The sequence below is a fragment of the Mus musculus genome, chromosome X (genome assembly GCF_000001635.26).
Source record: "Mus musculus strain C57BL/6J chromosome X, GRCm38.p6 C57BL/6J".
Taxonomy (NCBI): domain Eukaryota; kingdom Metazoa; phylum Chordata; class Mammalia; order Rodentia; family Muridae; genus Mus; species Mus musculus.
The window spans coordinates 96,091,311-96,104,527 of NC_000086.7; the positions used below are offsets into that span (position 1 = coordinate 96,091,311).

Below are 13,217 nucleotides of genomic sequence, written 5' to 3' on the forward strand. Positions count from 1 at the left end.
ATAGGTGTTCTCCTGGAATAGAGAGAAAGAAGAAAAATAGCAGCAGTCCACTAGACAAAGCCAATGTGGAGGGGAGACCTGATGAGCACTGTGAACTGATTGTGGATGCTATAGGAGCTAAGGGGAAGCAGAGAACACAAGGAGGGTGTAGAGACTGGGGGAGGGCTTCATGGAGGTGAGGCCCAGGTGGCCCAGGGGCAAGAGGGCCAACACTGCCTGTGGCCAGAGTAGCCTGGCTGAAGGGTAAGGCCTGTGTCAGGGAGCTGGAGGAAGAAAAGGCTGGGAAGGGAAGTGAAGTGTGTGCATTATGAGGCAGGATACCTGCCAACTCCTAGGACAGGTCAAAGTTGCCATTTCTGAAGATCACCATGTTAACTACAGGGAGGACTACAAGGGCAGGGCAGGGCAGCCTAAAGGCAAGATGACCATGGAGGCACCTGTCTTCACAATCCAAACCGGTTAGTAAGGGTGGACCTCAGGTATTGTTGGGAGACATGGGAGGGAGGAAGCTGTAGAAGACAGACACACAGCAGCAGAGCCCAATTTGCTGACCAATGGAGATGGTCAAACAGAGGAGTATTAAACAAGACGATACTGTGCACATACAAGACGGTGCTAAGAGCAAAACCACTAAGGGGTAGAGAGCTGCTAGGGAGGATGAGGGTGAGCACACTTCACAGAGCCTGTCCTCTAAGAGGTAGCCTGCACTGTGGGACACACAGCAGGAGGGAGGGATGGGACATATCCTTCTAGAAGTGTCAGGTGTGAAGCATGCATGCTTTGTGGAGGGAACACAAGCCATCATGCAGACTGGTCACATGTGTCTTTGGGGACAGAGCTGGGATCTACTGACTAGACTGGGAGTCCCTGTTGGCAGGACTCATTTCATATTCTAAGAGGACACTGGTTCAAATGGAATTGATCTCCTGGCTGGAGGAAGATCCTGAAATGCTAACAACTTTATGTGAGGAAAGGCCAGGAAGAAACCCTCCCTCCCCTCCCTGTCGTCCATTAGTGTGATTAATAATAAATATCCCCGGGCACTTGGTGCTGGCAAGATGCCTCGTCACTGCTGTTCATTACCCATCCGCCATCCCCAGCTTCCAGGCTGCCCATTAGGTGCTATGGTGAGAGGAGTCATAAAATGCACCCCCCCCCTTGAGTGTGCCTGTCACAGCCTGGGACTGAGGCCATGTGTTTAGACTGGTGGAAAGAAAGTGGACTGGACATAGACTCACAGGACCCAGGCCCAGCTTCTTATTATTAAGAAAACATGTGACTTTCCAAAAAGTACTTCATTTCCCAGACTCTCAGTGTCCTCATTCTTAACACTGAAAAGTCTTTTGTGACCTGTGAGTCCCTAACACTCATTATATGGGAGGTAACATTTTCTCTGCTCTTACTCAAACTCTGGTTATTTCTTTCCAAGAAAAGAGTTCCCTGTGACTTTGATTTATGCTCTCAGCCACATTGTGTCATAGGTTGAACTTGATCTGTTGGAGTGACAGCTGTCTATTCTTTTAGAATGGCTAGCTTCAGAATGTGCACACGTACACACACCACATCCACTCATCTACTCCCCTTAAATACATGCACAAAGAACATCTGGCTAACATGTCAAGGAGCTGAGCAAACTACTTTAAAAGGGAGGCATAGGAATCCAAGTGGAGTGGAAAAGGATGCCAAACAGTGGAGGAAGGTTGAAGAGTGAAGGAAAAGAGGCAGGGAAATGGGTGAGGTTGAATGTAGGGAAGGAGACATTGCAATAGTATAAGTGCAAATTTTGGTGATCAGAACCATGGAACTGTGATAAGTTTTTTTAGCTAGACTAGCCAGGCTGATTCATGCTAAAGTCTACCACAAGATTTCTTGCTGATCCTGGAGCTCACTAAGTCTCCAGGTTGGTTGGCTGGCCAAAAGCTTCTGGAATCTACTTGTCTCTGTCCCATCCTTATCCTCATATACCTCCTTGCCAGTCTTTTAGGTGGATGGTGACATTCGAAGTCAAGCCCTCATGCTTATTGTGTAATAAGTTTACCAATGGACCCAACTCTCCAGCCCCTAAATCTCCTTGCTCAATCTCCCGTCCCTTCACCGTGATGTCTCCAGCTTTCTTGGACACTGGATCTAGAATGTTCCTCCTCGTGACCCTACCTTGCTTTACTGTTTAATAACACACTTGCCTAGCATTCCTTGAATGTTAGGAATTTAGCACATCTAAAAATCCCAAATCTGTTCATGTTCCCTATTCCCCCCAAGGGAGCCAATCTATGTGTGGATGTCCAGACTTTATTTCTATGTCTTTTTCTCCTCACAGACTGGCATAAGCCAGATCATTTCTAAACTTAATTGTAGGGATTAATATGGTCAGATCACATATGACCATAATAAGAGGTTGGATGGGGGGATAGAATAGAAGTATCGATCATGTAAACATGGAATGGCATACAAAAAGGCAGGAATAAGATGAATAATATCCCTGTCTATAGTGAAGAACAGCAAAACACCACAGCTGCCTCTGCTTTGCACTGAAGATAGACTATTTCAAGTCTAACATCCCAGTAATATCCAGTTGCTTGACCACAGTAACCATTGCTACTTTAAGCAGCTTCTGTGTGGTGAAGTGGGAAGGTGGGGTATTACTTCACTGGTTCTCCCCCCACCTCGCCCTGATTTTAACCATCATTTTTTGGTACTTTTACTATTTGCAATCTCTCATTCTCTAGGTCTAAGCCTCCTACTTCCTTCACTCTTCTACTTTCCCACACCCTAGGGCATCCTTTTCTCTCCACTTGGCTTCCTATGCCTCCCTTAGCTTTTTAGTGGTTTGCTCAGCTCCTTAACATGCTACCCAGCTTTCCTTTCTGCATGTGATTGCAGGGAGTAAACGGGAGGATGTGGCATGGCTGGGGATGTGCACACACACATAGGGGTTAGGGAATTACATACTGGGGATTTCCACGTTCCAGAAAGTTGAACTAGTCTGCAGTGGACTTATTTTAGGTATTTATTTTAGTGCCAAGATCTTTTAGGCTCTAGGTGAACATGAATGAAGAAATCAGTGAGTTCCTTTAAATTTGGGAGGTTGAATTGGGTGGAGGGTCCATGGGCCATGGCAGTATCAAGGATTGATTGGCTACCATGTCTACTCCTGCTACTGAAGTCTTCTGAAAGGTGCTATTTTTCCTTGAGGCAAATACTTGGGTTTTGACAGAGAACGTTCTTTTTCCCCCCCCCACCTGTCAATGAACTGCGGTATCAGTGACAGAAATAGAGGCATGTTGGCTCATGAGTGTAAATGCAAGACTTTATACAACCTTTATGTTGTAGGCTACTGAATAGGCTACTTCTTTCTCCTCTTTTTGTAATGTTTGGATGGGAAAGAACCTTGGAAACCCTGTAGTTTGGTCATTGTTAAGGAAGGGGAAACTCAATACTAGAGGGGGGAAGGGAATTACCCAAGAAAGTGCAGAGGACACAGGCTGAGTTCATGATGAAACAATGATCTGAAGCCTGGTGAGTGTTGAGGTGTCCTTTCCACTATTCTGTGTTTGACTCTCCATCACTGAGGTATATGGTAATTTACTTCATGAAAGACACACAACCCATGCTCCTGCACAGTTGCCAGAACTGGAGGGCATATATCACCCGAGAGTCTTATACTCTTATCAAAAAGTGAATGTCTGCCTGGTATTGTCTGAGCACTAAGGTGGTAGAAACAGGAGGACTGGGAATGCAAGTCAACTGGCTGCTGTTAGTGCGCTGTGTCAAAGCAAGTGAATGTATAGAACCGGTGTCAGACATCTGCAATCTAGTTGAGGTAGTAGGATTATGAGTTCAAGACAAACCTAAGCCAGTGTCTTAGAACTGAGAGTTCAAGACAAACCTAAGCTAAATAATGAGTTTAGAGCCAGCTCTGGTGACAGACAAAACAAATCCAAAATGTTGGGGAAGGACTAAGGAAAAGACCAAGACACTGATGTGAGGAGAGTGGGAATTGGAGGACTGAAAGTGAACATAGAAGACAGATAATTGGAAAAGGATCCCAGTTCTGGAGAAAATGAAATAAATAAATAATAAACAAACAAACAAACAAACAAACAAATAAATACAAGGTCGAAGGAAATGTCACAGGTTAAATGAGTCCTCTAGAAGGGAGTGAACTGTTGAGGAGGAGCTGAAGTTTAGCCCAGAAGTTTCCTGAGGAGTAGCAGAACTCTCAGGAGCTGCTATGGACAGCAGAGGATTTGTTGTGGTCCCAGGGAACTTAGGTGTGGCATGATTGGAGGTCACAGAGAAAAAGAGGAGTTCAAATGTCCACAAGCGGGAACTTTCTAACCAACAAGGCTTCCTAGAGAGGGAACTCAGCAGTTCTACTAGGCAACGGGTTCCCAACATTGGTAACTCATGGTTCAGGGCTGAAAAGCATCTGCTAGGGTGTGGCCCCCCAGTCAAGCTCTGGCTCAGACTGGGGGCGGAGTCAGATGGTCGAAACTTGGAGGGAGGGGGGCAGTGAGGAAAGGTGGGAGGGGGCAGAGTGGGCACTAGTGGGGAGTGGGAGTCCTTGGGGAGTTTTGGCCCCGAGCCTGGCCCCCCACGTGGCCAGAGTAGCCTCTCTGGGCTGGGCCGGGCTGGGCGGGGCGATGCCCGAAGCCGCGGGCAGGCTGGCGGGAGGGCGGGGAGAGGCGCGGAAGCCCGGCCACATAAAGGAGCGAGCAGCGCAACGGGGGCGGCTCTTTCCTGGGTGGGGTTTGTAAAGTCGTGGCCCGTTAGCAGGAAGCGGAGCAGTCGCCCAACGCTAGAGTGGGACCCAATCTGAGCACCCGGTTCTCCGGAGTCCTTGCCGAAGTGTACTGCGCGCTCAGAGCAGCCCGACAGTTTCCAGCCAAACTTCACCAACTCCTCTGCCCTTGCCGCCACCATGCCGAAGACGGTGAGTGCCGACAACTAGCGCGGTCGGCCCTGGGGGCTCCAAGCTTGACCCTTGCCACTTTATGGCTTCGGGCTTGGTTGCTCACAGGCCTGCCGGGGATGCTGGGCTGTCCACTAAGGCCCTAGGAAGGAGAAGATAGTGGAGCCCTAATTTGAGCGCTCTAGAGGGTGACAGGGTGTACAAACTAGAAGTGTGGATAAGGAGGAGCCAGCCTTTCTCGGGTTCCAGTTCCCCGCCTCTGGGATGAGACAGTGGAAACTCTTTGAGGGACTGGATCAATCCCCTATTCTAAAGGGTCGTTGGGAACTGGGGAAACGACTTTACTTTTGAGAACATTTCCCCGGCCCAGGAATTGGCGCCTTTCTGTAGCAAAGCTATCACTGTCTCAGAAGAGCCCCCAAGCTTACAGAGAAGCGGGGAGGAGAGAGGAAGTTGCCCAGGGCGGATCCCGCACACCCATCCACCTTTCCCATAACCGCCCCTCTTCTACCCCACTTCTGCTCTGTCCCCTTCCACCGCGTCTTAGCCCCAACTGCTTTCCCCAGGGAAATGAAGATTTGTGAAGGGTCTCATCAACTGGGTTACTTTACCCAGGGGTACAAACACTTCATTAGGCACAAGTCTGTGGAGGGGCCCACACAACCCACTGGAAGACAGGGCAGGTTTCTCTTCCTCTATTAAATCCCTGTCAGACATAGTGCCTCTCTATCCCCTCAGGACCGTTTTGTGAGGTATAGGTTTTCTCCTGTGGGGGCCACACCTATCTAGTGTGGTGGTTGATTTGAGATCTGGTCTCCACCCCACTGGCTGTTGCTCGCAGAAGCCTCCAGGGAGTGAGGCCTAGGGGGGCCGGATGCCCAGTAGGGAGGGGTGGGGGAGGGGTATGTGCTTGACTAATGAGCTCTGCTTGCTTTTGTGCAAGTCACGCCAGGTCCTTGCTCATGAAGGCCCTATGACCACCGTGAATTATGTTTCTTAGGTAATGGGGCTTGCTGGGCTCCCATGTTGTATATTGCTAGCCTACCCATCTCTCTAGTACTGCCTGAGCCTGGTAGAACTGAGACAGTGACTAGGATGCTGGAGAAGGGATGAGGGTGCCTCGGAAGAGAGGAGAGTGAATAGATACAGGAGGTCTTTGTGTCTATATTGAAGTTTCCTTGCTACCCTTACTGTATTCTAGCTACACTGCCTAATCGTCCTTGCCTTCTCAGAACTCTGTTCTTAAGAAATACCAAGGTGGGGTTTTTTTTTGGGGGGGTTCTTTTCTTTTTTTTATTTTTTATTTTTTGAGAGAGTCTCCTGGTCTTATATAAAAGTATACTTTGTGAAAGTATATACATATGTGAAATTACAATTTGCTCCCCTCCTCCACTGCCCTCCTGTCGCCTCCTTCACCCCAAGACTTCCGTTCGGCAGGCAGGTTTCCTTCCTCCCCTCAGTTGTCTTCCCTTCTGTTTTCTTATCACATGTATTCCATTTCGGGGCTTTTTACTTGGGCAGGATCTTACCCTATAACCTAGGCTGGCATGGGACTCCCGATGTAATGTAGGTGGCTTTCAGATTTTTTTTTTTTTTTTTTTTGCCAGTCTTCCTGCTTCAGCCTCCACAGTGCTGAGATTACAGGCTTGAGCCATCATGCCTGGCTTGTTCATTTGTTTTGATAGAGGGTTTGATTCTAGCCAAGGCTGGTTTGAACTCACATTGTAGCCTGAGATATACTTAAAAACTCTTTTGGAAGTAGTTCTTCTCAAGTGCAGGGATTGTAGCCACCACTAAACCCGGCTTCCACTCCTTCTGTACCGTGTACTCAACCATTTCTAAATTATGAAAGATACGAAATAGTAGTGTAAAATCAGATTTCTTCGTTTGTGTTAGAGAAAGTCAGTTTCGCTGTTAAAGCTAATTTGTTCTAGCAGGCAGCCTACTTTAAATATGTTGAAATACACCTTTTTTGGACTGTCTCTGGTTGCTAGTTCCCAAAGTCTGGTCTTTGATGTTTTTCAAGACAAGGTCCTATACTGTTGTAGCAGAGGTTGGTCTCCAGCTCCTAGCCATCTCAACAGAGCCCTCTGAGTGCTAAGATCACAGGCTCCCCTGTGACCAGCCCATCTATCCCTTCTGGAGAGAAGAGAATTTCTATTTAAAATGCTTTTCCTGGTGCTGGAGAGATTGCCCAACAAGGCACTCTCACAAGTTCTGATCTCAGTGCCCACATGACAGCTTGCAACTGTCTGTAATGCCAGTTCCAGGGAATCTGACTCTCTCTTTTGGTGTCCTTAAGTATCAGGCACAGTTTTCGTATACATGCATGCTGCCAAAACACTCATGAACATAAAATAAAAAAATAAATAAACCTTTTTTGGAGAAGGTCTTTCCCTCTCAATTCCACTTTCACTTTTTTTTTGTTTAATTTCAAAGATTTAGGAGATCCACTTGGATTACCTAAAAAAGAGATTATTAATTTTTCAAGATTTTGAGTTTTTTATTTCAAACTTTATGATTTATTGTTACAATTTATTTATTTATTTATTTAACTGGTTTGATGAAACAGGGTCTCATAAATCCCAGGCTAGGCTTGAACTTCTAATCCTCTTGCTTCCACCACCTAAATGCTGGGATTTGTTGTCATACTACCAAGAACGACTCTTCCCGTTGTCTAGATTGAAACTGGCTATAGAGGAGGACGGACCCGGCCATGAGTGATGTTGCATACCAACAGGAAGGCTACAACTTGGGGTTAGGTCTTTTTTTGAGGGGGAGGTATCAGTCTTGGAAAACCTGTTTGGTTTACTGGGATTTAGCAAGTCAGGGGAAAAAGTGGTCAGTGCTTATTGGATAGTATCATCCATGATAGACAGAGCCCAGCTCCTTTGAAGTATTTGAAAACTTCTGGCCCCGCATTCAGCTAAACTTTAACAGGGGCTGTATGAACTGTTGATTTTCCTGCCATTCCTAGCATTGCTTGAGCCACTGAAGTGGCACTAAAGTGGTACTTGACTAATAGGGGGCAGAATTTCAGGCTTCTAACCCTTGAACCAGCCCTGTCTGTAGACTTGAGGGTGGGGCAAAGGATCAGGAATGAAGGTTGTGTGGGAGGCTTCTGCCTCTGTCTGCTGCGCTGCCACCCCCTCCATCCCCCCTTCTCTCTCTACTTTTTGGAAACAATTTCTTGTTGTGTAGCCCTCAGGGCCCTATAAAATACCTTTTTTTTTTTTTTAAACAAACAAACTCACAGCAATCCTCTTGACTCTGCTTCAGAATTTCTGGAATTACAGGTGTGAACTACCTCCTGAGGGTGTTTTGTTTTGTTTGTTTTGAGACAGAGTCATGCTGTGCAGTGCAAATTAGCCTTGATTCCAGGCAATCCTATTTCTGCCTCACCAATTATGAAATTATATAGCCTCTCTACACACACACACACACACACACACACACACACACACACACACACACCAGTGGACATCAAAGGGCAAGTTTCAGGAGTCAGTTCTCTTCACTATGGCATCTGTGAATAAAGTGGTCAGCTTTGGCTGGTAAGTGGGTGACCCTCTGAGCCATCTTGGAAGTCACTTGATTTATTGTTTGTGACTGAGTCTCATGTTGCCCAATTTGGATTTGAACTAGATATATAGGCAAGGATGACCTTGAACTCTGTATCTTTCTACCTCAGCCTCCCTCATACTAGCATAACAGATGAGTGTTACCTTGTCTATCTTCTCTCCAGTCTTGATTTTCCAATTTGCTGAACCCTTTGTGAAAGTGTAGATAGTAGAGAACAGAACCGGTACCATCTTGGGGATTTCATTTATACTTATTCATGGAAAATCTCTTGCACAGAGAGGGAAAAGTCAAGGCACAAAATAGCCTCTACTTTCATCTTGGGAGGAAGGTTGCTCTGTCAGTCAGTGATGGGGTGGTATTGACTACTGCATTATTCTCTAAGTGCCTGTAATGGCAGCCTGTAAGGGAAGTGTTGCCAGGCATGGTAGCTCATGCCTGTAATTGTAGCACTTGGGAGGATAGAAGATTGTAGTGAGTTTGAGGCCAGCTTGAGCTATATAGAGTAAGGCTGTCTAACTCCCTCCCCCCAAAAACCCTAACAGTACCCCCCAAAAAGAAAAACAACATAAAAATAGGTGGTGCCTTTTCTTTGGACTGTTACTGTAATCCAACTGCTTTATGAGATTGTGGAAGTGGAAGGGACATTTAGAGGTCATTTAGTCTTTCCCCATGCTTCCAAATCTAATTCTCTATGGATGAGAAGTGATGACAGCTACAATTATTCTGAACTCTGTTCTAATAGTGTTGCTTAGCAACAGTCTTTCTTAGGTTCCATTGTATATTCCTGGGAGTCTACCCCTACCCCCACTGGAATTTCTAGACTCAGGGTCCCTGGAGGGGGAGATCTGGCTCCCAGCAGTACTGTCAGGGTTGGGCTTTTCATGGCCATACAGGCTCTGATCGTCCAAGATAGATCCTGACTCTGTATGATCTTTGAAAGATAGAACTGAGTTTATCATTTGCTTCTTTCTTAACTTACAATCTTTTCTGCTACCCTGCCTCATTCTTCTGTCCCTAAAGAGGGAAAACAAACAAACTAGCAGTACAAAGGTGGTCTTCCTTGGGGCTGTCCGTTGGTCAGGTCATGATGAGGATGGTTTTCATAATTGACTGGCTTTGCTGTTCATCCCTTTTACTTCATGCTTGATAGAGCTGAAAAACTTTTCAATTCCAGGTTCTAATTTGTGATAGAAGATCTCTTAGTTTGGAGTTAGCTCAGCATTACATGAACGTGGATGGTGGTTGTTGGGAAATAGAAAGTAAAACTCAACTTCGACTATTTGTTTTCATTCTATATAAGGAGATGAGATGCTTGTTGTTGATTTTTAAAGATTTATTATGTGTTATTTATATTTGAACAAATGAAATTTCCTTGAAGCTTGGCGGTGGTGGCACACATCTTTAATTCCAGCATTCCGGATGCAGAGACAGGCTGATCTCTGTGAGTTTGAGGCCAGCCTGGTCTACAGAATTAGTCCCAGGACAGCCAGGGCTACACAGAGGAACTCTGTCTCAAACAAACAAACAAACAAACAAACAAACAAACAAACAATTTCCTTGAACACGATCCTAGGACCTTTTAAGGAGTTCTGTGAATATATAGATACCTGCCAATAGCTGAAATTCTAAGTCTTGCTTGAGTCTATAAAATTAAATAGATATCCTCCTAAATTTTGTTTCTGGTTTTTGAAACCTAAAGTTTCTGTTGGTCTAGATTGGCCTAAAATGCATGATAATCTCCTGGCTCAGCCTCCTAAAAATATCTTTAGTTGTCATATTAAGCAGAAGACTGGGGAATATTCTACGTGTCTCAATTTCCTTAATATTTTGTTAAATCTACAAATATATACAACTGAGTTAGTGTAAATTATTTGTGCTCATCAAATTTTCACAGCAGCAAGGTTTACTAAAAATAAAGAAAATAAAGTTCTAGCTGATGAAGAAGATCTAGGCATGGTGGTATAGGCCTACACTCCCAGTACTTGAGAAGTAGAGGCAGGGCAATCAGGAGTTTAGTGTTATTCCCTACAAAATAATGAGTTTGTATCCAGGTTGGGCTACATGTCTTAAAAAACAATAGAAAGGTTATCCAAATAAAGTATGCCATTAGTTAATTCCTTTCTGTCCGTTCAGTATTTCTTCGAGGTTGTCATAAGGGACCTGTGCCAGTAATAGGTAAACTTTAGGGACTCTTGTAATACTGATATTCCTGACAGCCTTGATGGCACAGTGGTATATGGCACTGTATATCTTTTTTCATATGCATACTTTCAGACATTCTTTAGTATGTGAGCACCTTTGATGTATTGGAGTATACTAGAGATACAGAGTTAACACAGTGCTTGCCCAAGGGTATTTATTTTGTCTTTCTATATTTCTGCACTATTGTTTGTTGAGTACCAGTTTAGAATGTAGAGTTTCTGATACATTGCATTAGATCTTGCTAATAATACTGGCATGAGGACTCTTGGCTATTTATTTCTCTATTGAGTTTTAAGCTTTTGGCTGTTGTGTGTTTTTTATTAATTATTTAATTTACTTTACATCCCGATTGAAGCCCCCTTCCTAGTCCCACCCTCATTACCCTTCCCCCATTATCCTCTCTCCTTCTCCCCAGAGAAGAGGGTACCTTCCCCTGGGGTACCACCCCCACCTTGGGACATAAAGTCAAAGCAGGAGTAGGCACATCCGTTCTGTATTTTTTTTCCCCAAGGAAACAAAGAAAATAAGTGAAACTGCATTATGAAGGTGGTAAGTTTACCGAAGAGCTCTCGGCAAGCAGGAAAAGCTTTATAAGAGTTGAATGTATGACTAGCAAGATTTTGCTGAAAGGACCCTGATATAGCTGTCTCTTGTGAGATTACGCCGGGGCCTAGCAAACACATAAGTGGATGTTCACAGTCAGCTATTGGATGGATCACAGGGCCCCCAATGGAGGAGCTAGAGAAAGTACCCAAGGAGCTAAAGGGGTCTGCAACCCTATAGGTGGAACAACATTATGAACTAACCAGTACCCCGGAGCTCTTGACTCTAGCTGCATATGTATCAAAAGATGGCCTAGTTGGCCATCACTGGAAAGAGAGGCCCATTGGACTTGCAAACTTTATATGCCCCAGTACAGGGGAATGCCAGGGCCAAAAAGTGGGAGTGGGTGGGTAGGGGAGTTGGGGGGAGGGTATGGGGGACTTTTGGGATAGCATTGGAAATGTAAATGAGGAAAATACCTAATTAGAAAAAAGAGTTAAGTGTATGATTAATAAAAAGAGTAAATATTCATGACATTAAAAAAAAAAAGAGTTAGGTGTAGTGGCTTCTACCTGTAATTCCAGCACTCTGCAACTGAGGCAGGAAGATGTTGTGAGGTTGAGGACAGTCTAGGCTACATAGTGAATTCAGTGTCAGCCTGAATAATATAACAAAACCCTGTCTTCATAAAGAAAGAAATAGTACCTTTGTAGCTTTCTCTTCCTCTCTTCTTACATTGTATAGTGCCTGTTTGACAGCATCATATAGATTTCCTCTAGTTTTACTGAAAGGGTAGGCTTCTTTTAGCAGGGGAGAGAAAGACAGAGAAGGATGACCCTACTGCTTTTGTCTCCAAGTGTTGGGATTACAGGCATGTGTCATCATCACATCTAGCTGGAAGTTATGAAGAACTATCTCTAATTTATTTCTAAATACAGTTGAGTAGTTAGATATATTTGTAGGTATTAAAAAGGTGGTGAAGATAAACAAATCTTGTACGGTGTGTGCTACCAATGAGCAGAGGGCTAGGTACCATGGGGTATAGCATTTCAAAAAAGCATCCACACTTAGAGCATCCCAGAGCTTCCTCAGCCTCAAGATTTGATTGAGCTAATTGTTGTTAGATAGACAGGGTTTCTCACAGGAGTATACTGAGCTATAGAACATCTGAGCTGGCCTTCTAGTTTAGCCTTCATGTTTTAGATGAGCACACTGAATCCCACAATAAGGGAGAAATTTCTTGAGTTAAGAATAGGGCCAGGGCATCTTGCCTGATACCAGTATTTAGAGAGGATGTTTAGTGTTTTCTGACTCAGCTGAGGGTGACTTGACCATCCTGTTAGTGACTGTACAGCAATCCCCAGGGAGTTTGAAAGATGGAGATGGTTCAAATCTTGGATGTTTCTTTGGAAGTCTGTAGTGCTTCCTAGATGTTTTTCTTGACTGTGGAAGGTGGTAGAGCACAGATGGTTGAAGGGACATAGGGAGAGGATGTTTGGCCATTTTACTTCTTGAGACTAGGCCTTACTGTCCTAAGAGTCATACTTCTCTTTGCAACAGGATTTCTAGCCCAGGTTGAACTTGAGCTAGTTATGTAGCTAAGGATGACCTTGATTATCCTCATGCTTTCATGTGCCCTTCAACTGAGGGAATTACAGGTGATCACTGCCATGACAGTTTTCTGAATCCTTCAAAGTTATTTATTTGGGTACTATACATCTTTGTATGTACATGTGTTTGTGTGCATCCATCCACATGTGGCATTGGCTATGGCATATATGGAAGACAGAGGATAACTTGCAAGAGTCAGTTCTCTCCTTCTATCATGTTGAACTCATGTCCATCAGGCATAGTAGCCAGTTCCTTTACCTGCTGAGACATCTCCATGTCCTTGGTTTTTGCTTTGAAATAGATCTCATGTAGCTCAGGTTGGCCTTGAACTTGCTAGGTTCTACCTCTTTCTCCTAAGTGTTGGGAA

At 44.7% G+C, this 13,217-nt stretch overlaps 1 protein-coding gene across 1 annotated transcript in view; it reads left to right on the plus strand.

The window, feature by feature from the left end:
* The first annotated feature begins 4,734 nt into the window (after positions 1 to 4,734).
* The window catches only part of Msn (moesin), a 72,509-nt gene continuing 64,026 nt past the window's right edge, over positions 4,735 to 13,217 (plus strand). Inside the window, exon 1 of the mRNA NM_010833.2 lies at positions 4,735 to 4,933. Within this exon, the coding sequence (NP_034963.2) occupies positions 4,922 to 4,933 (12 nt within the window). The 5' untranslated portion in view covers positions 4,735 to 4,921. The remainder of the gene's footprint in view (positions 4,934 to 13,217) is intronic.